Source organism: Protopterus annectens, chromosome 4.part1 (assembly GCF_019279795.1).
Source record: "Protopterus annectens isolate FY-2018-M chromosome 4.part1, PAN1.0, whole genome shotgun sequence".
Classification (NCBI taxonomy): domain Eukaryota; kingdom Metazoa; phylum Chordata; order Ceratodontiformes; family Protopteridae; genus Protopterus; species Protopterus annectens.
The window spans coordinates 103,437,799-103,464,598 of record NC_056734.1 but is presented as its reverse complement, the minus strand read 5'-3'; the positions used below and the strand labels follow the sequence as shown (position 1 = coordinate 103,464,598).

At 43.8% G+C, this 26,800-nt stretch overlaps 1 protein-coding gene across 3 annotated transcripts in view; it reads left to right on the top strand.

The window, feature by feature from the left end:
- The window catches only part of YEATS2 (YEATS domain containing 2), a 1,703,429-nt gene that overhangs the window by 1,206,852 nt on the left and 469,777 nt on the right, over positions 1 to 26,800 (top strand). For all 3 annotated transcript variants that reach the window (XM_044070010.1, XM_044070009.1, XM_044070008.1), the window contains 2 exons: positions 17,505 to 17,639; positions 17,766 to 17,942. In XM_044070010.1, the coding sequence (XP_043925945.1) occupies positions 17,505 to 17,639; positions 17,766 to 17,942 (312 nt within the window). The remainder of the gene's footprint in view (positions 1 to 17,504; positions 17,640 to 17,765; positions 17,943 to 26,800) is intronic.

Genomic DNA, 26,800 nt, shown 5'->3' with positions numbered 1-26,800 from the left:
TTAATAACAAACTAACTTTCTATTGAAATTTAAGGTTACGTAACAAACATGATATAGAGCTCTGCATGTGTAATTGCTGTATAGCATAGCCTTGAGCAGCACTGTCTATGCTTTGGAATTCATATATATGCAGAACTTGTAGTTCACAAATTTATACTAATCCATAACAGCGATGACAGGTGTTACAAATTGTTTAATTCTCTGAGTTTTAAATTGTTACTAGTGTAAACAAATTGCACAACACTGACTAAAGTATGCTCGATAAGGCAGTTAAGAAATGAACTGGTCATTATATAGATACTCATATAAGATGGAAAGGAAATGGATTATCGAACACATTACATGATAATTTACTTATGTTATATAAATACTTTATTAAAAGGGAATTATACCTGAATCAACGCACATGATGTAATAAATGATAAAACTTAAATGCTTGAAAGCTACACCAGGTTATTCTACAGCAGGCACATCTCTAAGTAACATTGATTGAATTAATCACATTTGTTTGACTTGATCAATTGCAACCTCCAGAATAATATGCAAAGAAGCCTCTAATTTTTCATTAATGTTGTGTCTTTCGGCTTTTCCCGGTTAGGGGTCGCCACAGCGGAACTCCGGTCCGCTAATGATTGGCAGTAGATTTTTACGTGCCAAGTTGCCAGCTCTGACGCACAACCTTCATGCACGTCTCCGCACAGAAGACGCTGTAGCTGAGAATTGAACCAAACTGCGTCTTACTGTGAGGCGACAACGCTACCGCAGCACCACCACCGCGGACTGTTTGGTTCAATTTCTGCAACAAAGCTTAATCTGTCTGAGCTTCTTAGTTCACTCAGATTAGGAATGTTCTCCATTCCATGTTTGTTAAAAGATTATTTTAAATATTTGTTTATATGCATGTATAAGATCTACTATTATACATTTGTTGATTTTTTTCTTCTGGCCTTATTCAGTTTTTATTTTATATAGTTTAAAAGGAAGTAACAGTCTCACCACTGAATTCAATGCATATATGGAGATTATACAACAAATAAATGACAAAATATACAGTCATCATTTCAATAAAAACTCTTTTAAGTACAAATTAATGAGACAGACACAGTATTACTCTCATTAAATGTAAATGGTTTAAATAATTCTAGGAAAAGATCTAACTTACTTAAATACCTAAAAATAAATAAAGCACAAGTGTTTTTTCTACAGGAAACTCACTTTAAAGCTAATGATAATTTCACTTGGAACCCAAGTGACTTCCTAAAGCTATCTAATTCATCATATAGTTAAAATAACAGGGGGTATTAATACTATGGAAGAAAAATATTATTAATCCGCAAGTTTTATTTAACTATGAAGACAAAGAGGGCCTTTTATCAATAGTAATAGTAAGATATAGTAATAGAATCTGGACATTGGTGAACTTGTATTGGTTTCTGGGTATAGGTATAGGAACTATTAAAAAACACATACAACTTATTAACAAAACATCTGAAGGTAAATTAATTTTGGGAGGTGATTTTAACTGTATCTTAGATAGCCAGGAGACTACCAAAAATACCTTTTTGTATCACATCTACAGGTAGAACTCTTAAAAAATGGATAGATAACTTGCAGTTATTAGACTCATTTAGTCTTAAGAATGAAAGTTCATTACTATTCTCCCATAGTGACTATAGATTTAACACTCAAACAAGAATTGATAAAATATATGTATCTCATGATTTAAAAATGAAAATATTGCATTCTTCTATAATCCCCTGTTCCCTGTCTGACTAACTCGCTTATTCTTAGAATTCAAATGGATTTCAACAGATTGATAAATCATCAAGAAAATTTCAGCATATTTTACTAAATTAAAAGAGTTTAAGCCATGGTTAGATTTGGAAATAAAATATTTATTGGATACAAACTATACTAGTGACATAAATATAGCTATTTTATGGGATTCTCTAAAGACATATCTTTATGGCAAAATTATTTCTTGGTGTAATAATAAAGCGAGGGAATGGGAATCCGAGCTAACTAACATTCAAAAACAAATCATAGAAACTGTCCTAAAGGTTTTAGAAGACCCTGTTGTAAAAAAACAGGAGATTGAAAAACTAAATAAAAATATAATGATATCTTATTGCTTAAAACCAATTTGGCCTTAGAAAAATTAAAATGAAATTCTTATTCAGTCTCTCCCAAATATATGCATAATTTAGCTATGAGATTAAAAAGATCTTCCAATGCAAATAATATTACAAACATAATTCATAAAGGGGATAAGAAAAAAGTTTCAGATGCAAGTGACATTTTGGATGCTTTTAAATTTTATTTCACAAAACATTATAACAATAATGACCCACTTCATAACCATACAAACATATGCCTAGATAACAGAAATTTAAATAAAATACCAGAGAGCATAAACATGAATATTCAAAAACAAATTATGATACAAGAAATTAATGAGAAAATGAAAAGAGGTAAAAATAACAAAGCCCCAGGCATAGATGGAATCATGATGGGAATAGTGTATACATTTCCATAATCTGTCATAACAATACTACAAAAGGCACTAAACGAAACATATTCACAAGGCACAATTATCAGTCCATCTTTCGAGGATTTTCTAACTCTATTGAAAGAGGTAGCTTTGTTAGAAGTCAAAGTTAAGGAAATGAGAATCTTTCCTAGGAAATGGACCAACAGTCCTTGGGAGAAAGTTCTCTCCCTAATTGAGACACTCAAGATGGTCACAAATTAACCTACATAAGAAGAGAAGTTGCAAGGAATCATTTATTTGTCCAACTGTTTGTTTAATAATGTATAGCGTCTGTATATGCAATAATGATTTGTACTTCTTATATACAACTGACTTGAGGCCTATGTACATTTGTAAATAGTTACTTAACTTAAATATTTGATTTACAAAATCCATTAACTATTGTTTGTAAAAAATTATTTCATTAAAATTATTTGAACAAAAAAGAAATAACTGTAATCCTACCCATTAAAATTATAGTAATATCAAGCACCTTAACTGTCTTTTTCATAAGTATTGCTATTCCTGAACATAAATCTTGTCCAAATTTCCAGTATTTCTCATTATGCCACTGATATTCTTTTTGAAATCTTTCTTCTTTCATTAGAAATCTTGTAACTTCTAATGTAAAGATATCTCTGTCACATTTTTTACACCAGTCTGTAATAGCTGGTCTTCTAACTATGCTATTAAAACTGTTAGCATTCAGTGCTAATATCCTGCAGTTACCAATATTTCTATTTAGGAAAATGTTCCAAGTAAAAATAATTTTTAATTTCTTTTCTCTTTTTTTATTTTTTTAACTGTATTCCAGGTAATATCTTCTTTGTCACTAACTTCAATACCTTTTATATTTAATTCTTGTTTTTTGTGCGTCATACTTTTATCATCATTTTTGACTTTCTTCTTTATTTTTTCCTACATGATTTTGTCCCTGTTATTTAACGCTTAATATTTCCATAGATCCTTGAATGTGTTCAGACACAGTAGCTTTGTGTATGTCTACTTTACCATCCATCCACATATGACGTATCTTATTGCATTTATACCATTTTAAATCACAATCTGATTATGTCAGTTTTCATTCTGTCCTCAACCTGTGGGTTCAGTTCTGATCCTCAGAACTGATTCTGCCACTACAGTAGCTTGTGGGGACCAAAATCTCTCACTCATCCCTTACCCACAATTCACCTATCCTAATTACCCCAGATCTCGTTTGCCGCTTTCCAAGTTAGACATGGTTTAGTTCACTTAAACCATATGTAAACTTCTTCAGACTCTTCACCCACAGTAACAACTCTGTCTAAAAAGTCTCCAGTAAAAGGATGCAATCATTACATCACTTCCTCAAGTGTCTTAAAGATCCAGCCACCCTTTTCTTTAAAACATTTTAAGTATAAAACAAAGGTCTTTTTAAACATTCTTCAACTACTCCTCCTTTAATTCCTCCTTTGACTTCATGTGGTGCTTCAGAGGCCATGGTTCCAAGCTGTCAAATCTGAAAACGTCCTCCCCTCTGGATTTGAGAGATGTTCTTAGTTCTTCAGTTCAGTCAGAACCGGAGACCTCTCGGAGCTGTATCTGTCCTGTTGGTTCAGAAGAACTGGAGTTGACTCCTTTTTTTGGAGCCATGTCTGCATCTTGGGGCTTTGGCACAGATCAGCTTGGCTCCAGCTTCTGCCTCAGGACGGATCTCCTCGGGGTGGGGTATTGTCATGTCTCCAAGGTACACCCTTGTGGATCCGGGAACCTTTCCTTGTCTGGGTGGATCTGCTTTCAAGGCTAGGGAGAGAGCCATGTCTGCTTCAGTCACTAAGTTGACCCCTTCTATCTCGGAACAGCCAACTCTGTCACACTTTCATTCAGAATCTCAACCTTTGCCTTCACCAGGGCAGTGAGTACCAAAACCTCAGGTTTCCCAGCAGGGTACCCCCTCTTCTTCTGATACCTCCCCAGAACACCCCACTGAGAAGGTCCCTTGGAAGAAGAAGTGTAAGAGGAAGCACTTGGATTCTCCGGAAGAAACCATCACAGAAGACACGGATTTCGATGAGGGCGAAGGATACCCATGGTCACCTCCTGATGATGTCTTATTTGGAGACATCCTAGAAATCCTTAAGCAGAGAGTGGATTGGAAGTCCACCAATCCTTCATCTGAGGAAACCATGTACCTGCAGGCTTTTGGTACCTGCCCTTCTACTTCCTAGGTCACTCTGCCAACCACTGAGCATACTGAGTTGATTTCTTGGTGGGTGTGGAAAGCCCCTGATTCCATTGAGCAGATCTCCCAGAGACCCAACAAAGTTATCTCTGCTCCCACGGATAAGCCATTCAGGACAGAAGGTTTGCCTGTGGGTGCTATGGTTGTGGCAACTGCCAGAAGAAAAGGAACTAGCAGTGGAAAGTTCCTCTATCCATCCTCCCAACAATGAGTCTTGGACAGTGGATAGATTTGGAAAGCGAGTTTGTGTCGAACGATCTTTGCATTACGGTCCTTGAATGACCTCACACACTTTACCAGACTTCAGCGGGATTTGATTAAAGAACTTTTAGATACTCTCTCAGGAGCAATTTCTGAAGAGGTTTGGGAGTCCGTTACCTCTCAGTTGGCCACCCTAAATTCAATTTCTAATTCTTCCATGAGGCTTATTTTGCATGTAGCTAAAGGAATGACCAGAGCTGTGGGTTCAGGTGTTGCCATAAGGAGACACTCTTGAATGCACTTGTGTGATTTTGCAGAGCCCTTTAAGTCTTGTTTGTCAGTGCTCCTTTTGATGGCGCATCACTGTTTGGCCCTAAAGTTAAAGACAAATTGACCGGGTGTGAGAAAGATGGGAAAACCCTTTCTGCTCTGGGGTTATGTTTTTCCACTCCACAAAGATCCTTTTCGAGGAATCAGTGCAGTAGTGGAAAGATGTCATTCAGGAAATCCCAAGGGTCTTCTCAGGACACACGTGGTGGTGGTTCCCCTCGGGGGCAGAGGGGAGAACTCTGTTGAGTGATACTGTCTTCATGGCATCTGGGGCCTGCAAAACCAAGAGTAGAGATTCCTTCTTTGGTAAACCCTTTCAGCGATCCTGAAAGGAGGCCCAGTTGTCCTCCTCTGAAGACAGTTGGGGGGGGGGGTGCTGGTCCCTGCATCAGAGAGCCTGGCTTCAAATAACTTCTGATACATGGGTGCAGAGGATTATGTCCAGAGGTTATATTATGTCATTTTCCCTTCCTCTGTCCACTTACAAAAAAATCCCAGATGTTCCACCCAGTCAAAGGGAACAAGCAACAGTACAAATTCAAAAGCTTCTAGAAGAAAAGTGTCCTTCAGGAGGTCCCACCAGACAAGAAAGAATCCGGGATTTACTCAAGGTTCTTTTTAGTGACAAAAAAGACAGGGGACTGGAGACCAGTTTTGGATCTCAGCAAGTTAAAAAATCTGCCCGTCGAACCAAATTCTGGATGATCACAGTTCAGTCTGTTCTTCCTTTTTAGCAACAGGCTGACTGGATATTGCTCTATAGACCTTCAGGATGCGTACTACCACATAAAGATGCATAGATAATACAGACGTTTCTTACGTTTCGGGCTGGGAGCCAGTCACTACCAATTCAGAGTATTGCCCTTTGGCCTCACCACAGCCCCCAGGGTGCTCACCAAGTACATGGCAGTAGTAGCAGCTCACGTGAGACTGCAATGATTCCAGGTGTTTCCATATTTGGATGACTGGTTCATCACCGCCATGACCAGACATAGACTATTTGAGGCAAGAGAAAAAGTTCTCCAAATATGCTCTTACCTGGGCATAACCATAAAGTGCGAAAAATCTCATCTGGAACCAACACAGATGCTGGATTTCATAGAGGCTTCCTTAAACAGAAAGACTTCCGTTCCTTCCTTCCCCCACAAAGACTGGGGACAATCCATTTTCAAGTCAAGGAAATAATCAACAACAAAGTCCCAGCAAGATTAGATGTTCTTCGTGTTTCACTGTTGCAGTTATCACATTTGGTTATCTGCTTGCAATAGCCCTCAGTCAGCCTGATTATCAAAGTCTTGGTTCATGTTACATGACGTCAGGTAGTCAGGGGTATAAAGCATGCAGCTGATGCCGTTACATCAGTCTTTTTTGCCGTGTGGTGCCCGAAGCAGAAGCAGTTCACAAGTGCCGGTCGGCTGACTCCTGAAATGTTCGTTTTCGAGTTTCAGAACCGAAGTCTTCAACTAAGCCAATTACCCATTGAGGAACCTTTTTCTTGCTCTAAACTGATGTCAGCAAGTTAACAATTGTATTTCTTGTGGAAAGCAAATACCTCATAAAGATTTTCATTCATACTGCATTCCTTGCTTAGGCCCAGACCACGACGTACCTCACTGTTGGGTCAAACCTCAAACTATTTGTCGTCAGTTTATTTACGCTTCTAAATATTTTGGTATTTGGTTCAATTATCCAGAAATGGCTTTGGTAAGGCACCCAACTACTGACAATCCTGAGAAAATGCAAAGATAAAGACGGAGACAGACCATATAGGTCCAAAGCTGCCGACGATGCTTCTCCTAAGCTAGTTGCCAGTTCACCGGTACTCAGTGAGGCGCTTTCACAGCCCCTGATACCCACTACTTTAGATTCACAGGCCTCTACTAAGACCCATTCAGAGTCTGGTATGCCGCGAGATGCTTCTTCAACTGTGGAACCTGCAGATGTCTCGACCTTGGATGGGTCCGGATCCACTCTGCAGGCACCAGCTTCTGAGGGTGTATTCATACCTACTGACTTGCATATTAAACCGATGCCATCTTCTTCTTCAAGGCTTAAGACTCTATCCATGCCTAGAAAACTGACACCCAGACTGCATGGTCAGGCCTGTATGCCTAAAAAACAAAGGATAAGAATGTCTGAAGACCTTATTACTCTAATCAGGGGAAGCCGCCCTTCCCCCTCTAAGAGACCTAGGACTGATTTTCCTTCCGATTCTTCTGATCAGGACTCTGAAATTTCTGTTTCCTCTCATGACCAGGATTTACCCGTATCTATGCAGAGGACTCCTTTCCCTCTGCTTCCCCTCCAGAAGATTTCTCTTTTGGTGAAACCTTGCATACTCTTAGGGAGCATTTCCGCTGGGAGAGCCAGGACTACTCTGACTCCAAAAGAGGCTTAAGGATTTTTTACTCCTGACCCAACACAGGCCTTTGGCCATCCCTCCTGTACTGGACATTGTGGATGTTGCCTTCTCGAAATCTAGTATGGCCCCTGACTCTCTACCTCCTGCTCCCAGGAAACCTGATGGGTATTACAGGGTCCCTGACTCTCACAAGTTCCTTTTTAAAAATCCAACTGCAGATCCTGAGACAATTTCACAGGGACCCAAGGGCATTAAGACTACTACTGCCAAAAATCCTACCCCCTCTGATAGAGATTCCGGGGCGCTGGATAGATGGGATAAGAAGGTATACACTTCTGCAACCTTGGCCATTAGGGCCTTAAACTGCCAGTTTCATATGTTAAAGTATCAGCAGCATATTATTGGATTGCTTAAACATAAAATGATGTTGATTCCTGACTGTGCTGAAAATAAAGATTTACAGGATTTAATACATTCTGCTGAACAAGTTGGAAAACATACTTTGCAACGTGGTTTTGATTCATTAGAGGCATCTTGCAGGGCTGCTGTCACTGGGTCTGTACTTAGAAGGCATGCTTGGCTTAAGGAGCAATCTTTGCCAGATCATGTTAAAGCTAAATTGCTGGATGCTCTCTTAAACTAAGACCGTCTGTTTGTCAACAAAGCAGAAGTAGTACTTAAAAAGATGGATAATAAAAAGATTTTCTGCGAGTACAGCCTCCCAGATTTAGTAGGCATTGGCCCTCTAAGAGTTGGTCCTTTCCTGCCTCTTCCAGGCCTTCTCAGTCCAAACCCAGAACCAGCAGAACACCCAGGCTTCAGTCCCAAGGTACTCACGGGACTAAGAAGTACAGGGCTCCCATTTCCAAAGCAGGGAGTAGTAAGACTCCCCCCCCCCCCATGGTAAACTGTCTCAATGACTTAACGTTAAACCTTCCAAGCCCGGCACAACTGACTGTTCCTTTAGGGGGAAAGATTGCCCTGCAGGCAAAAAATTGGGAATTCATTACCCAGAACAAATGGGTTTTAAATATAGTTTCCCAAGGATACAGATTCCACTTCCACTCCTTACCAACCCCAGACCATTGGCCAAATCTACCCCTAAATCAGTGGGCAGAGACTCAAAAGCAAGTTCTCTCTCTTTTAAGCATCAGGGCTATTCAGTCTGTCCCAGAAGAAGAATGGGGACAAGGTTTCTACTCAAGACTTTTTCTGGTGCCCAGAAAGGACAGTTCCTGGCGTCCTGTCCTGGACCTGTCTGTCCTAAACACATTTTTGGTGATCCCAAGATTCAAGATGCTAACTCTTCAGCTGCTTACTATGCTAGGTAAAGATGCCTGGTTGGCAACACTGGATTTAAAGGAAGCATACCTGCACATCCCAATAAGGGAAACTTGCAGAAGATACCTACACTTCAAAGCAGGCTACATGCACTATCAGTTCTCTGCAATACCCTTTGGCTTATCTACTGCGCCCAGCCTAGTTCCAGTCATTGCATTTTGCAGGCAAAGAAATATTCAAATATACCCATACCTGGATGATTGTCTAACTCTGGCAGAAAGCCAGGACATTCTATTAAATCATCTGACATTTGTAAGGAAATTAACTTCTGTGGGGTACACCATAAACGAAAATAAATCACATCTTGTACCCTGCCAACAAATTATATTCCTGGGAGCAAGCTTGAATACAACTTCCCAGATGGCCTACATTACGCCAGAGAAACAAGTTCATTTGACAGCCTACTTCAAATTACTGGCCACAAAGACCCAGCTGTCTGCAAGGAAAATACTGTAAGCCCTGGGGTTCATGGCCTCCTGCATTCTAATTCCATATTCAAGACTGCATATGAGGAAACTACAATGGTATCTAAAAAGCCTATGGTGTCAACATTCTCAGGATCTAGAATTAATGATTCCGATAATACTTTGTCTACAAATAGAGTTCCTTTGGTGGGCAGAGGCCTGCCACCAAAACAAGGGACTGCCATTCACTCTACCCCCTACCGCACAAACCCTAACAACAGAAGCATCAGACTATGCATGGGGGGCTCACTTGGCAGGGAAATGCATTCAGGGCAAATGGACCCCAAGTCAAATGCACCTGCATATCAGTCAGAAAGAAATGTTAGCTGTGCAGAATGCTCTGACAGCCTTTAAGGGCCACATTCTTCCAGGACAATTATTGGTAAAGACGGACAACACCACTGTTATGTGGTATATAAGCAGGGAGGAACCCACTCATATCCTCTCTGTAGACTAGCCATGGCTCTGTGGAACTCAGCCTTGAGCTACCAAGTGCACCTACAAGCTCAGTTCCTGCCAGGAAAGCTAAATTCACTGGCAGATGACCTAAGCCGAAGTCTCATGGACCCACAAGAGTGGAAACTGAAACTAAAGATATTCAGCATGTTGAGAAACAAATGGGGGAGCCCAGAGGTAGACCTGCTTGCCTCCCCCCAGCACTACCAATTGGACAAATTCTACACAAGGACTCCCCACAAACAAGCCTGGAAAGTGGATGCCCTGTCCTTCACTTGGAAAAACCTATCAGTTTCTGCCTTTCCTCCTCTGCCTCTCCTCTCCAAGGTACTACTAAAGATCAAACAGGACAAACCAAGGACCATACTCATTGCACCAGACTGGCCACACTAACACTGGTATCCCCTCTTGTGCAGTGTATCACTGCTGGCACCATGGCACCTGCCTCAGACCCCTGCCCTGCTGTCCAAGCAGGAGGGCCAGATTCTGCACCCACAGCTTCAGACCCTGAACCTGGCAGCCTGGCTAATTACCTGATCTCTCCGTTACCATCCCTCAGTAAGCAAGTGATGGATGTCATTCTGGAGGCAAGGAGGCCTAGTACTAGAAAATCCTATGCTGAAAAATGGAAAAGATTCTGTTCCTGAAGCCAAACTTAAGGGATGGGCACAGCTGTGCCCAATTTACCTCAGATTCTTCAATAGTTAACTGAGATGCTTCACAAGGGCCTTTCCTTTTCTTCCATCAAAATTCATGCCTCAGCCATTTCAGCTCATTACAATACAGAACCACCCCTCTTCTCTCATCCACTGCTGAAGCAGTTCCTCGGAGGGGCCAAAAACTTAAGGCCACTCAGGAGAGCCCCTACTCCAGCCTGGGACCTTAACTTTGTACTGGAAAAACTCACTTTACCTCCCTTTGAGCCAGCTGCAAATGCAGAGTTGAAATTCCTTTCTTGGAAAACAGCCATCCTTCTAGCCATCACTTCAGCAAGAAGGGTGTCTGAATTACAGGCTCTCATGGCAGTGGAGCCTTTCATGCGGACAGGGTGTCCTTCAGGACCAATCCCTCCTTCATGCCCAAGGTGGTATCCAGTATGGCCCTTAATTAGTCCATTCATTTGCCAACCTTCTTTTCTAATCCACAGAACAAAGGGGAACGAATACTGCACTCCTTGGACGTGCACAGACAACTTAGATTTTACTTGGACAGGACTAAACCGCTCAGGAAATCTGAACAGCTGCTGGTTACATTTGCTGCAGTGGCAGAGGGGAAGGCCATTTCAAAGCAGACCACTTCTAAGCGGATAGGCCACTGCATTCATTTCTGCTATAAGCACCATGGAAAAACCTACCCCACAGGGGATAAGACCACATTCAACCAGGGCTGCATCTACTTCTGCAACCTTTTTGAGAGGTGTCCCTACCAGGGACATCCTAGAAGCTGCTACCTGGAGTTCTGTACATACCTTCAAGCATTACCACTTGTCAATTTTTTCGAAATCCAGAGCTGGCTTTGCGGTCTTGCAGGGCCTTATAGCTGGTCCTAATGCTATCTAATTACCTCATCCCATCCTTAGCTTTGGGAAACTACCCAAATGTGATGACTGCAACAGTGAAACACGAAGAACATAGTACAGTTGTGTACACTTACCATAAATGTAGATGTTCGAGTGTATTCACTGTTTCTGATTGAGGGACCATTTGTGAGGTGCCATTTGTTTCTCAGCATGTTGAATATCTTTAGTTCCAGTTTCCACTCTTGTGGGTCCATGAGACTTCGGCTTAGGTCATCTGCCAGTGTATTTCCTGGTTACCGTCCCTCCAGCCCCCTGACTTCTGTTGACTATACCTCTATTCTTGTTTGCTATGCTTAAAGCTTTTTGGTGTATTTGTTTTTTGTTGGAGGTGTAACCTTGTATATAATTGCTTCCCATTATGGGGCACCTGACATTTGGGGCAAGAAAAACTGATGTAATGGCGTCGGCTGCATGCTTTATACCCCTAACTACTGACATCATGGAAGATGAGACAGCATCCAATGCAGGACCCAAGACTTTGATAATCAGGCCGACTGAGGGCTACTGGAAGCAGATAACCCAAATGTGATGACTGCAACAGTGAATACACTTGAGCATCTACATTTATGGTAAGTGTACACAACTGTACTTTCTTCAGGCACTGGGGTCCATGGCAGCATTGATAACACTTGTCCCCTTGGCCAGATTGCTCATGAGAATTTTACAGTGGCTGCTTGCCATACACTGATCCAGTCTTTTTCATCCATTGTCAAAACCAGTTATAATCACCAGTATCTACAAAGGAGATTTTCCATGGTGAATTCAGTTGGATCAAATTCTGCAAGGTCATTCCCTGGCAGCCCAAGGCCAGAGTGACCACAGATGCTTCCCAGATAGGGTAAGGGGACATTGTTTGGGGAGGACGGTTCATGGCACTTGGTCCCCAGTAGAGGCCAGTTTTCACATCAATACCCAACACCCTAGAGATGAGAGCAGTGCTTTTACCATTGCAGGCCTTCCAAGGTGCTGTCCCCATGGGGACAATCACAATTCAAATGGACAACATATCATTGGTTTGGTACATTAACAAAAAAGGAGGATCCAGATCATACCTATTATGTCAAGAAGCTGTCAGATTGTTGCAATGAGTAGTCTCATCCAACTGTTTTCTCGCAGCAATGCACATTCTCAGGACGTCCAGTGTGATAGCAGACAAACTGAGCAGATGCATACTTTTACCTCACAAATGGTCCCTCAATCAGAAAGTTTTGGAAAGGATATTCCGAAGATGGTGTCAGCCATGCAGAGATCTATTTGCCTCTCCCCTAAACAACAAGTGCAGCAACTTTTTTGCACTGATCCACCCAGAGAGGAAGTTACCAAGGGCTGCTCTTCACAATTGGCCCCCCCGGTCTCCTATATGCCTTTCCAACAATTCCATTAATTCCTACAGAAAGCAGTCGGGTTGAAGAGCACAATTATCCTCATTGCACCTTATTGGCCTTGACAGATTTGGTTCCCCTTTCCTTGGCCTCAACTAATTCGACAGTCTTGGATTCTGGATCCAATACCAGATGAATCTGTCTTAACCGACAAGTATGGCTCATCCGGACATTCCAAATCTCAAGCTGACAGCTTGGTTTCTCCAATTCCATTAGTACCCAGACAACATATGCTCTCATTCCCTGTCTGACACATTTTGCTGTCTTCTCATAAGCCTTCTATGCAAAAGCTTTACTTTAGTAAATGGAAGAGATTTGCATATTGGGAGCTCCATAATGACATTGAAGCTTTTTTGGCTCCAATTCATGACATTCTCCATTTTATAGCTGCACTTTTCAGTGAATGAGCTTCAGCTTCCACAGTCAAGAGTGCAGTTAGCAGCTATATCCAATTTTCACATTGGCTTTCAAAGCCCTTCAGTTGCTTCTCACAAACTTTGTAAAGCTTTTTTTGAGGGGTATTCTTCTGCTAAATCCTCCTTACAAAGGTCGTATTCCTCCTTGGGACCTGAATCTGGTGTAGCAAGCAATCACTCACTCTCCCTTTGAACCTGCAAATGAGTGTGATAGTAAGCTCCTGACTTGGAAAACAAATTTCTTGGTGGCAGTAACTTGTGCAAGAAGAATTTCAGAGATTCAAGCTTTGTCTTCTAAACCACCATATCTAATTTTTCACAAAGATAGATTCTCTCTCAGGACCATCCCCTCCTTCCTACCCAAGGTGATTTCGGACACTAGTATCAACCAGTGTATTAACCTGCCCTTATTCTTCCCCAACTTCTCTAACAAAGGTGAATATTGTTTACATTTGCTCGATGTTCATAGACAGTTATGATTCTGTCTTCATAGAACAAAAGATTTCAGGAAGTCAGACCAGTTATTTGTCTTCTTCTGGCATACCAGACTGGTAAAGCTCGTTACCAAAGTAACTTTAGCCAGATGGCTTACAAATTGTATCTCATTCATTTATATCAAATTAGGTGTTTCCTTATCAATTTATGAGCCCATTCAACCAGGGCCATAGCAGCGTCAGCTGTATTTCAATCTAGAGCTTCCATAGATGACACCTGTGCAGCAGAAGCAACTTGGGCTACTCCCCATACCTATATTATTCATTACAAATTGGATCTGGTTTTCAGGGGTAGAGCATCATTCGGCTCTGTGGTGCTCAGGAACATCTGTCCTTAAGTCCACCCAGGATATAAAGTAGCTGGGGACTCTGTCCCATAGGTTGAGGATAGAAAGGAAATTGACATCTGATAAAGAAGTGATGTACTCACTGCAATGTCTCATCAGTGTTGTCCATTTTCATTCTTCCTCAATTCCTCACCCTCCAACCACTGCCCATGACTTCTGGAAGAACGGGTAATAAATAAAACATTACCTCCTTTTTTTGGTATACGTTTACAGTTCCAGATGTAGACTCCATGACAGTATTTATCTTTTCTATCAGCAAACTCATTCTGAGGTAATTAAGATAGGTGTATTGTGGGTAAAGGATGAGCTTGAGAGTTTTTGGTCCCTATGAGCTACTGCAGCGACCAAGTTAGTTACAAAACTGTACTTTCTGAGGATTAGAACCGAACCCACAGGTTGAGAAATAATGAAAATGGACAACACAGATGGAATATTACGGTGAGTACATAATTTCTTTTATGCGTCATGACTTATTGTAACCACATATTAAACATTTCCTTTTTGTACAATCAGCAATCAAATTATCTGATTTTCCAAAGTAGAAACAATTTTTGGCTTGACTTGAATATTTAACAACACCTTTTTGACCATCTGTATTCATAATACTAGGGATATGAATGATTTAATCATTTTCTATTTTTAGTACAACATTACAGTCCCAACCCCTAGTCCATAATCCTCTATTGTCAAAAACTTTAGAAATGTCCAATACATCTTTACATATGCTACTTAAATGTCTTTTCGAAGTCTCTCTTTTGATTTCTGTTCTAAATTGAACATGAAATGTTCTTCTTAGTTTCTTTGAAAAAAGCTTTAACTACATAAGCTTTCCATGGAGTACAGTCTTTCTTGGGTTCATGTTGACTCAAAAGTTTTTCCATTACATTGTCCCATACTTCCTCTTTCTTCCTTGGAGTTTCTTTTTTTTTTTTCTTAACCATAACAGCATAGGTTTTTGTCTTACCATCTGCTGTTTTTTGTATCAAAAGTACCTCTTTGTTTCGAATTTTGTGCATTATAACTCCATATGCCATATCTTAGCCACTCTCAGGTTTGCTAATTTCTCTAATAAAATATCCTGCAACACTCCTGACTGGAGAGTTGTAGTAATACATCTCTCATCATGCTGATTCTCTTCCTGGAATAGCTGCCACTGGAAAATCTCTTCTGAATCTGGAAAAGGCTTGTCTACTTTTTCTCCAACTATGCACCCCTTCCTCTGTCTCAAAAATATCCATAGAAGACTTGACTGTTTTCCTACCATCATCTCCAACTACTGGAACTCCACTAGAAGGCATATATACCTTCTGTCTCATTCTCCGACCTCAGACACTGATATAGAAGGCTTGACTGCCTTCTCTTCTCACCCAACACATTTTTAAGCAGATTTGAAGGTTTGACAACCGCCTTCTGCTCCAAATCACCACCAAAAAACTCTCTAACTCCATTCTACTCTGAGCAGACTCCACACCAGAAACAGAAGCAGGAAGTGCAACCACAAAAATGTTCCCCCTCACAATGAAAAGAGTTCCCCAGTGCCCTGGCAGAATTTCCCCTAGTCAGTATGACTACCCCTTTGGGTCTCCCTAAAAAGAACCCACTAGTCTAGTGGGACTAACCCGGTCAACAAAGCATAAGTTAATAAGTAAATACCAGCAGCTGCCAGCTATGGGGTTATTAGAAAGTGAATTGTCAGTAATCCATCTTCCATTAATTTTCTAAACAGCTTTTGCTGTCTAGTGTGGAAGTAGTACTGAACTGATCAGGCCAGACTAGACTCTTATACCCACCATCAAAATTCTCCATTTCCTCCTGTAGGATGCCAAGGTGTTCACAGGGTAATTAAGAGAGACAACCTTTCCAGTATGTTGTGGGTTTGCCCCAGGGTCTCTTTCCAATGAGCTGTATCCCTTGATAGATGCTCACGCACATCATCATTAGTTTCCCAAACTACTTCATCTGGCTTTTCCAAATCTTTAGGAAATGTGGCACTACTTCAAGATCTTCCTGGATTGTCAAGGTCCTCCTGCAGCAGCAGAGGAACCTCATTTCTACCCCTTGAATCTATAATATCATTTTAGTCTCAACACGAAGCTCATGATGGTAGACGAGGGTGAGGACACATACTGATTGGTAAATTAACAGCTTTGTCCTAGCACTTGGCTCCCATTTCATCACTACAGTGCAGCACCAAGCCTGCTATTCTGTCACTGCTCTGCATCCAGTATTCTCATTAGTCTCCCAGTCCCCTCTACCTTTACTCATGAACATGACTGTGAGATATGTAATTCAAAAAACAAGTAATCTCCGTGGTATCCCCGAAGTCTCAAAACAACCCACTAAAGTGTAGTGGGTCCAAAAACAAAACAGTGTAAGAAACTTCTCTGTGTAGAAGATTTTCAGTCCATATATTTCTAGTTAATCACTGTGTATTAATCCGATCAGACAATAGTAGTAGAAGTAGCGAACATAAACTCGTCAAGTCAAAACAAAACAAAACCAAAAAGTAATGCTAGAAAATATATAATTGTACAGTATTACTAAGTATTCAAAAGTAAACCAAGCAAGGGAGGCAGTCTGTTTCCAGTTGAAAATCCTTTAAGTACACAGACAAACGATCCACATGTCACACTGATGGGGGAAGGGATGTGAATTTAACATGTGTACCAATAACACTTTGTTTTACAACACAATAAACCACTCCCATGCCTGATAAAAAGTATATATATATTTAGAAAGCTTGTGAGGAAATTATTACTCTGTTTTTGTTTTACTTGGATCGCTTGTTTGTGTACTTAAGAAAGGATTTTCGACTGGAAACGGACTGTCTGCCTTTCTTGGATTACTTTCGAATACTTAGTAATGCTGTACAATTATATATTTTCTATTACTTTTTGGTTTTGACTTAAGACGAGTTTACGTTCGCTACTCCTACTACTATTGTTTGATCTGATTAATATACAGTGATTAACTAGAAATATATGGACTGAAAATCTTCCACACAGAGAAGTTTCTTACACTGTTTTGAGATATGTAATTCACAAACACCCACCACACCCTCCCAAGGTGGCTACCGTCCTCCTTACCTGAAGAAAAAAACATAGCTCTTTCATTTGCTAGATGCTGTATTCAAAGTTGTGCTTTTTTGTATGAAGACTGGACTTGTCCATTTGGGAGGGATGGTTATTTCATTTAATGTGCCTGGTGATGATCTTAAATGTGTTTTATTTTGGAGTGAGTTCTGAATCTCATTTTTTTCTTTAAAGTATAATTACATAGTAAAATCAAGGAATGCTTTGATCTCTACTATGCGACTAAGAATATACTTCAGTTTTATGAGATTCAGCATTAAAAGAGATATGCTTTCTTTGTGTGATTCAGGTATGTTGAAGATCCAGTCTGGTCAGACTAGCACCCAGCAAGCTGTGCTAACTATTCCTGCCAGCCAGCTAAAGCAACTTGGAGTTAGCACAACAGCAGGCAGTGTTCAGACTATCCTAATGCCTGTCAGCAAAGGTAAAATTCTGATTGTAGGCTGAAGGATCAACTGTTACGAACTTACAGTTGCTTGCTGTGTCAGTTAATAGCAGCGCCAAAGTTAGTGGGGAATAACTGCTTCATTCTATTTTGTTTTCTCTGTAGTGCTACAGCCTCAGTCAACAAGTAAAACAGCTCCTGTTGCCATTACTACCACTGCCGCTACTGCTAGCGCTGCCAGCCCCACTGACACAACCACCACCACAACTACCACCGCGACTACTGTTTCAGCCTCTCCCAGCATAACAACACAGAGTCATATCACAGTACCTCTCACTAAAGGTATGGCAGTTTTTTAAGTTACATTTTTGTATTACAGTTAAGCTGACAATAAGCATTGCATGCACCTTGGCTTTGTGTTTAAGGATTTTACATTTGCACTTTAAATTTCATCTTTGCTTTGTGTGTTTATGGCCATTGTATCGACCATATAGGTAATGTGTTGAGTAACTACTTTTGTGAGTTTATAGGATTTTAGTTCAGGGCACCGTTTACATTGTTTGGAATGTTTCAGTATTAAGAAAATATCTGCTCCCACCACTTAAGAGCATAGCCACTATGTGCATTCTCGTGATCCCTGTGGTGGGTTTATTGAACATGTACAGCCCCAACCCCCCCTTCCCTCAAGTCTGCAGTTCCATGTTATTGCTTGGGCATAGGATCATAGGAGGTTGCTAGGTTAATGGCTCTGGGGCCCTTGCAAGCCTAGCCAAGAGTTTATCCCCAAAAAAGAAACCTCGGTCAGCACCTGTCACCCCTGTCAATGAGGGACACAGGTGGAACCCCTGGGACAAATTTGTGGTTTCTCATCCACTCATCAGGGTTGTGCTTAAAGAGGGTCAGCAAGGTACTCTGTTTGATGTGTATGGGAAGTCTGTTCAGAGACACAGATCGCCCCTGAGGAATCTGTACAATACTGAGTAGAGTGATAATGATTTGACCCTATCCACATAGGACAGGTGCTTGAGGCCATGGATTATATTTGTGAGGTATTTCTGTGGCCTTTCCAGTTGGTGCAGATGTTTGGAGAGATACATACCAAATGGGGCGTTATACTCGATTAGTGGTCTAATAAGGGAGGAGTATAGAGAGGTAATAACCTCCTTTTTTTTCTGGATGCAATCCCTGTACTTATGAGATGAACCAAGTGAACAGCTTTTCTGACCACTGCTGCTACATGATGGTCGAATGTGAGTTTGTTGTCAACCTGAGTAACCAGGTCTCTCACCACAGGTCGTGTACTTAGGAGGTTACTGTTGATGTGGTAATCAGTAGGGGCTATGTTTCTGTCGAATGGTATGATAATACATTTTTTTGCATTTAACTTGAGGCCATGACTTTGGCACCAATCAGTTGCTGTGAGACCCTCTTGCAGTATGTTAACATCTTTTTGGGGAGTCAATGACAGCATCCAACTTACAGTCATCCACAAACTTGTACAGTCACAGGCCTTTTGTCTTTGCCTGTACCTCTGAGACATAGATGCCAAACATTAGGGGACCCAGGACAGATCCTGGGGAACTCCACTAGTGACATGTCTGCTATCAGAGGAGGAAGCACCTGTTTTGACCTGTCGGTGAGCCAGTTGGCCACCCACCTGATGAGACAGGGTTTTACACCAAGTTGTGTTAGCTTTTTGATGATGCCCAATTGGGAGATTGTGTCAAAGGCTTTGTCCAAGTCAAGGTAAGCTGTATGTACTGACTTTCTCTCATCCAGGACCTTGGTGACAGTCTCAAAGAAGTTAGCCAGGTTCAACAGGCAAGATCTGCCCTTGACGAATCCGAACTGGGTGGGGTCAAGTGCTTGAAGATTGCCTATGTCCTTGTTTATGAGATCCATAATAATTTACTCCATGGCTTTACAGATCAGACTTGTCAAGCTAATGGGGCAATAGTTTCCATGGTCAGTAGTGGCACCATGTTTGTGCAAGGAGATGACAATGACAGTTCTATATTCTGCTGGAATGAAGCCTGTACGTAGGTTGTGGTTGAATAGGGTGCTCAATAGCGAAGCTAGTTCTTGATGGAGATGGTGCGGTATACAGCCTGGGATACTATCAGGTCCCACGGAAGCTGTGTTCTTTGCCTTGGAATAGGGCCTTTGGGGTGTGAAGTTTGCACTGAACCTACCTGCTAGCAGGTTGGCTAAGTCAACAGGATCAGTGTAAGTTATACCGTTAAGTACTAATTTGAAACAGACCGGGGCTTTGCTATGGAGGTTCCTGGCATAACTGAAGAATGCTTTGTGGTTTCCCTTTGTTTCAGAGGCTAATTTCAATTCATAATTGGCTTTGGGGTTTTCACTAGTGATCTAATTTGCATGTTGAGGCTAAGGAGGGAGTTTTTTCCAATTTGGAATTTGTTCCTTTTTACCCTTTGACAAAAAATTCTTCATTTTGTTGTAAAGCCTGTTGATAGAGGATATCCACCAGACAAGTTTGTGTTTCCTTGAGGAGCAGGTTTTATTCTGTTGGGTATGGCTGAGGCCATGCAGTTGTACAGGTGCTTGTATACTGCATTGATGTACTGTTGAGCATAGTTGTCTGCATCCTCTGAGGGGGGCAATGGTGTGAAGCTACTGATCTGAAGTAGTTGACTTCATTTAATCTTCAGCCTGTGGGTATTCGTATCTGAATCGGATCCGAGATGGCCCCATCACCAGCATCTGATCCGAGCTCCAAACTCCTCCCCTTACCCATCTCCTTCCTTCTGATCTTGTTTGCTGCTAAAAAGCTATGCATCGTGGTCTCAAAGCTCCAGGCTGTATTTTGGTAATTGACTAATCTGAAGTAGTTACTTCATTTGCTCTGCAACCTGTGGGTATCGGATCCAACTTTGGATCCGAGCTGGCAGCTTTCCAAGCTACAAGATCCGAGCTCCTAGCTCCTCCCCCTACCCATAATCCCCTGCTACCTGCTGCATTACCTCAGATCGTTTTTTGCTGCGGCTGAAGTAGCTATCTTTTGAAGAGCTCCTGGCTTTGGTGAGATCGTTTACTTGTTAAAGTCCTTTTTTCTCTAGCGTTTTTGTGAAGTTGTAGGTAGTGTACATGTGTGTAGTGCCCCTGGGTTTATTTTCGGTGGTTTAGTTAGTTTTTCTCTTAGTTAGTTGTTCCTCTGTGTGACACCCCTCCCCCCTTAGTGTTTGGGTGTGAGTGTGTGAGTGAGTTTAAAGTGGCTGAAGGGCCCAAAGCCGTTTTTACGAAGTGTACTGAGGGTGGCCATAAGCTTTCACCGGCTGATGGCCACACTCAGTGCGTTTTATGCCTGGGGGTGGTCCATTTATCTATGGCCTGCTAAATTTGTGCGGCCTTTAACCCCCGGGCGCTTAGGGATAGGAAGAATAAGCTGATCCTGGTGGGAAAGCTGCCCCAGGAATCGGCTTCTTCTTCTTCCTCTCCCGCTCAGGCTCAGGCTGCTTCGGCAGCCCTGGTGCCTTCTGCGCCCCTTGCTCAGCCCGGGACTCAACCTCCCTCTTTGGGTTCAAGCACGGGTGACGCTGGTGCCTCTTCCTCCAGAGAGCAGAGGCACAAGGATAAGGAAGGGCACAAATCCCATAAAAGGTGGGCTGAGACTCAACCCTCAGCCCTGCCATCTAAACTGACTAAGTCTCCGTCAAGGGTCTCCAGATCTTCCCCCTCTCGGCTCCGTTTGCCCAGCTTTTCGCCGGAGCCGGAGGAGGAGGACCGGTCTCCTTCGAGGTCGTTGAGGTGGCCCTCCCGGCCCGCCTCGACGACTTCTAGATCGACCAGAAGCCTCACCGAAGCGGATATGGATCGGATGATGTGTCGATTTATACAGACCCAAATGCAGATGGGGGTGCTCTTGCCTCTCCCCCCCCTCTGGGAGGGAGCGCGGCCCCCATTTTTGCTCCGATCACTCCTTCTCCGACTCGTTTTCAGGTCTCTGAGTCATCGGATCTGGGCCCTTTCAGAGCCAGGGATTTGTCGGCGCCGATAGCGCTGGTCTCTTCGCCGACTATACCCTCGAGCGTGTTGGATCTGAGTTCTCAGGGCCGAGGGCTGAGCGTCAGATCTCGGGGAGTTGGTGTGTCTTCGACGCCGCTGGGTTCGGAGCGCACCTCTCTCTCGGCGCCGACTGCATCGGCCCCGATCCCTACCTCGGAGCCGTAGAGGATGCTTTCGGAGCCTGGCGAGAGTAGTTCTCCTTCGGCATTTGAGGTAGTGGAGAGGGTACTGTCGAGGTCCTCCAGGTCCCCGGTCTGGGCTTCGGATCCTCCCGTACCCCCCTGCATGTGGGTCTATCCTCCGTCATCTATCGGGACAGCCTGCTCAAGCCCTCCAGCTAGTTCCCTTGGAGGAACAAGAACCCGTGGACGAGCCCTCTTCGGATAGCCCCACCGAGGAGGTCCCTCATAAACATAGGTGTAAAAGGAGGCACCTGGATTCCCCTGAGTCCGTTACCACCGACATGGATTTAGATGAAGGGGAAGGTTCCCCAAGGTCACCCCCCGAGGATGTCTCCTTCGGAGACATCATGGAAATGTTGCGTATTAGAGGGGGGTGGTCTGCCCAAAAACCTTCCGTGGATGAATCCGTGTTCCTGGAGGCGTTTGAGGCAGGCCCATCTACTTCCTGGGTGTCCCCTCCGGCTGACCCCTTGGTAGACTTAATTACTACCAGGGTGTGGAAGGAGCCCGACACCGTGGAGCCAATTCCTAGGCATCCTGATAAAGTCCTTAGCCCCCCTACAGACAGGCAGTCTTGGGCCAAGGGATCTCCCGTTGATGCCATGTTGGTGGTGGCTGCTACCAAGAAAGAACTCGCACAGGAGAGTTCTTCGGTCCACCCACCAGGTAAGGAATCTCGAGCACTGGACCGCATTGGGAAGCGGATGTTTGCTTCAGCGACCTTCTCGATAAGGGCGCTGAACTATATGGCACATACCATCAGGCTACAGCGAGACTTGATTAAGGAATACGCTGAAGCCCCCCTGGAGTCCATGTTGGTCGGAGACGAGAATGTTTTTTCGACTCGGATGGCCACTCTAAAATCCATTTCTAACACGTCCGTGTGGCTTCTCTCCCATGCAACGGAGGGAGCCGCTAGGGCCAGCGGAGCCGGGGTTGTCTTGCGACGTCACGCCTGGCTCCGTCTTTGCGACTTCGCGGATCCCTTCAAGGCGTCCTTCGCGAACACGCCCTTTGACAGATCTTCGCTTTTCGGCAAGACCGTTCGCGATATACTGGTCCAAAGCGAAAAGGACGGGAAGACGCTGTCTGCCGTCGGAGTCCGCTTCTCTAGTCCCCAACGATCCTTTTCTAAGAATCAGAGGGGACAAAAGAAGCTGTTTTTTCGCAAGTCTCAGCAATCCCATCCAGCTTCAGACCCCTCGTCCTCTAGAGGCAGAGGAGGACAAGGTGGACGCCGGCCCAGAGGTAGAGGGGGACCGCGTAACTTCGGGTCTAGAGAACCTTTCTCGGACAGACCCGTGCAGCAGCCCTGAGGGCTTGCCCGACTGTCCTTCTTTGTAGGCAGTCGGGGGGCGTTTGACGGAGCACCTGTCAAATTGGGAGTCCCTTACGACAGATCGATGGGTGCTCCGTATCATATCCAGAGGTTATTCCATCCCCTTCATAAACCTTCTCCCCAAGACCAGACGCCTCCCCGATGTACCCCCCGATCAGAGGGAGGCAGTGGCTTCAGAAGTATCGAAGTTGCTAGAAACAAGAGCCATCCAGCCCGTCCCCCCAGATCAGTCTGGATTGGGTTATTACTCCAGGTTCTTTTTGGTGCCAAAGAAAACGGGGGACCTAAGACCCATCTTAGACCTTTCCGCTCTGAACCTATTCATTCCCAAGGAAAAATTCCGGATGGTCACCCTCCAATCAATTCTCCCCCTTCTGCGGGACAACGACTGGATGTGCTCTATAGACCTCAAGGATGCGAACTACCACATTTTGATGGACAGACGATCCAGAAGGTTTCTCCACTTCCGGCTGGGGACCAGTCATTATCAGTTCAGGGTTCTTCCGTTCGGCCTCACCTCAGCCCCCAGGGTGTTCACCAAAGTCATGGCAGTGGTTGCAGCCCACCTGAGACTTCAGGGCATTCAGGTCTTCCCGTACCTAGACGACTGGCTCCTTACCGCCGCCAACAGGCATCAACTCTGCGTGGCAAGAGATTACTCTCTGACTCTTGCCCACAACTTGGGCATCTCAGTAAATCTGCAGAAATCCTCTCTGTGCCCCGTTCAGGTCCTGGAATTCATAGGGGCCAGGTTGGATACCCGTATCTCTCGAGCTACCCTAACTTCAGACAGGCTGAGCAGCTTGTCATACAAGTATTAGCCCTTCTTCAGAGTCCTGCCCCACCGGCGGAGTTAGTCCTGAGGGCACTAGGGTCTATGGCGGCAGCGATCGGTCTCTCCCTTCACGCACGCCTGCGAATGAGGATATTGCAGTGGACCCTGCAAGTTCAGTGGTCCCTATCACTCCACCCATTGAACACTCCAATACCACTGAGCAGAGTTTGCAAGGACTCCCTTTTTTGGTGGCTCCACGTGCGGGAACTCAGAGAAGGGAGGCCCTTTGTGATCCCCCTGCCCCAAGCCACGTTGACCACGGACACTTCTCGCCTCGGGTGGGGGGGGGCATTATTCAGGGCGATCTGTCCAAGGCACGTGGACGTCCCTAGAGACCGCTTTGCATATCAATGTCCTATAGATGAGGGCGGTGCTTTTGGCGTTGCAAGCTCTCCACGACCTTCTCCCTCTGGGGACTATTGCAATCCAGATGGACAATATGTCAGTAGTCTGGTACATAAACAGGGAGGAACCAGGTCTTATCCCCTTTGTCGAGAGGCTGTGAGAGTTTGGGAATGGGCGATATCCACCAACCGGTTTCTGGTAGCAACGCATATTCCGTGTTGGTCCAACATATTAGCAGACAAACTGAGTCGAGTACTTGTCACTCCGTATGAGTGGTCTCTCAATCCATCTGTTGCGAAGCAGATCTTCCGCAAATGGGGTTGGCCTCGCTACGATCTTTTTGCTTCTCCGTTAAACACAAAATGCAGCGAGTTCTTCGCAATACTTCCCCCCCAAAGGGGAGAATCCCAGAGACGCTCTAGTTCATGCTTTGCCTCCCGGTCTCCTTTATGCTTATCCCCCCCTCCCGCTTATGATAAAGTTCATACAGAAAGCCTGTCGGTTGGGGAGCAGAGTTATCCTCATAGCCCCATTCTGGCCTCGACAGATCTGGTTCCCTTATCTGCGGTCTCGCAGTGTGGCTCCTCCATGGATTCTGGATCCCAGTCCAGACCTGATCTCACATCCTGCGGGTTGCCAAACCCCGAACCTGGTGAACCTCAAGCTTATGGCTTGGTTGATCCAGTTCCAATGATGGCTAGGACTCCCGGTATCTCTTTTCCTGTTAAGGCAATACTGGTCGCGGCTCATAAACCGTCTACCAGAAAACTTTACAATAGTAAATGGAAACGTTTCTCCATCTGGGCTAAAGACAAGGGCCTGGACCCATTTACATTCCTATTCCGACTATTCTGGACTTCCTTTCGCTGATTTTTCAGCAGGGAGCAAGTGCTTCTACGGTTAAGGTGCAGTTGGCAGCCATCTCCCATTTTCATGTAGGTGATGGCTTAGGGTCCTTGGCATCTACAAAATTATGCAAAACTTTCTTAAGGGGCATCTTTCTTTTGAAGCCGCCTGTGAAAACTGTGGTGCCCCCATGGGATTTGACCTTAGTCTTACAAGCCCTGGCCAGTCCACCCTTTGAGCCTGCGGCCTCGGTTCCGTTAAAGTTCTTGTCGTGGAAAACGGCCTTCTTAGTGGCTATTACTTCGGTCAAGAGGGTTTCAGAACTTCAAGCTCTGTGTATGAAACCCCCTTACCTTATTTTTCACAAGGATAGAGTGTCCCTCAGGACTAACCCGTCTTTCTTACCTAAGGTGGCTTCAGAGTCAAATATTAATCAGTCAATAAATTTACCAGTGTTCTTCCCAAATTTTCAGAAGAAAGGGGAATACAAGTTGCACAAACTGGATGTACACAGACAACTACGTTTCTACTTGCACAGAACTAAAGATTTTCGCAAGTCGGACCAGTTGTTTGTATCCTTTGCAAAATCAGCTATGGGTAAAGCCATTTCCAAAGTGACCATAGCAAATTGGATCTGCCAGTGCATAATTCACGGGTACATATCGTCAGGCAAACCAGCACCTATTGGAATTCACACTCATTCTACAAGGTCTGTGGCCACCTCAGCAGCCTTTTGGTCCAGGCTCCCCTTGGACGACATATGTTCAGCAGCTACTTGGTCCTCTTCTCATACGTTCATTTCTCATTATAAACTAGATATGATTTCGAGAGGCAGGGCTTCTTTTGGCCCTGCAGTGCTTCGGAATATCCTTCCGTAAAGGCCACCCAGGTTTTTCTTGAGTAGCTGGGGACTCTGTCCCACAGGTTGCAGAGCAAATGAAGTAACTACTTCAGATAAAGAAGTTATGTACTCACCATAACTTTCCATCTGAGTAGGTACTTCATTTGTCTGCAACCAACCCCCCCCTGCCATCCCCCAAACCTTTTCGGGATTTTCTGGTCACCTGTAAGTTTCTTGTCAGGAGATTAGATATGGTGTATTCCTCTCTCGAGGTTATTAGTTGGGTGATAAGGCAAAAAAGTCGATCTGAGGTAATACAGCAGGTAGCAGGGGATTATGGGTAGGGGAGGAGCTAGGAGCTCGGACCTTGTAGCTTGGAAAGCTGCCGGCTCGGATCCGAAGTCGGATCCGATACCCACAGGTTGCAGACAAATGAAGTACCTACTCAGATGGAACGTTATGGTGAGTACATAACTTCTTTTTTTTATGGGTAGTTTAGGCTAAATTTATATCCCATCCTTCTCTTTTCACCTCCCCATATTGCGTTTGTCCATCGGATTAAAAAAAAAAAAAAGTAGTTAACATAGGTTCACTTAAGTCTCCCGCTCCCTCTCCCTTAGTGTGCATGTGAGAGTGTCTGCGGGTGCTGCTTGGGGGTGATTGTTTTCCCTAGTATGGCTGAGATCCCCAAGCCAGTGTTCTGGAAATGCACAGTGTGTGGCCATAAGCTCTCCCCAGCCAGTGGCCACACTCTGTGTATAGTGTGTTTGGGCACACTCCATT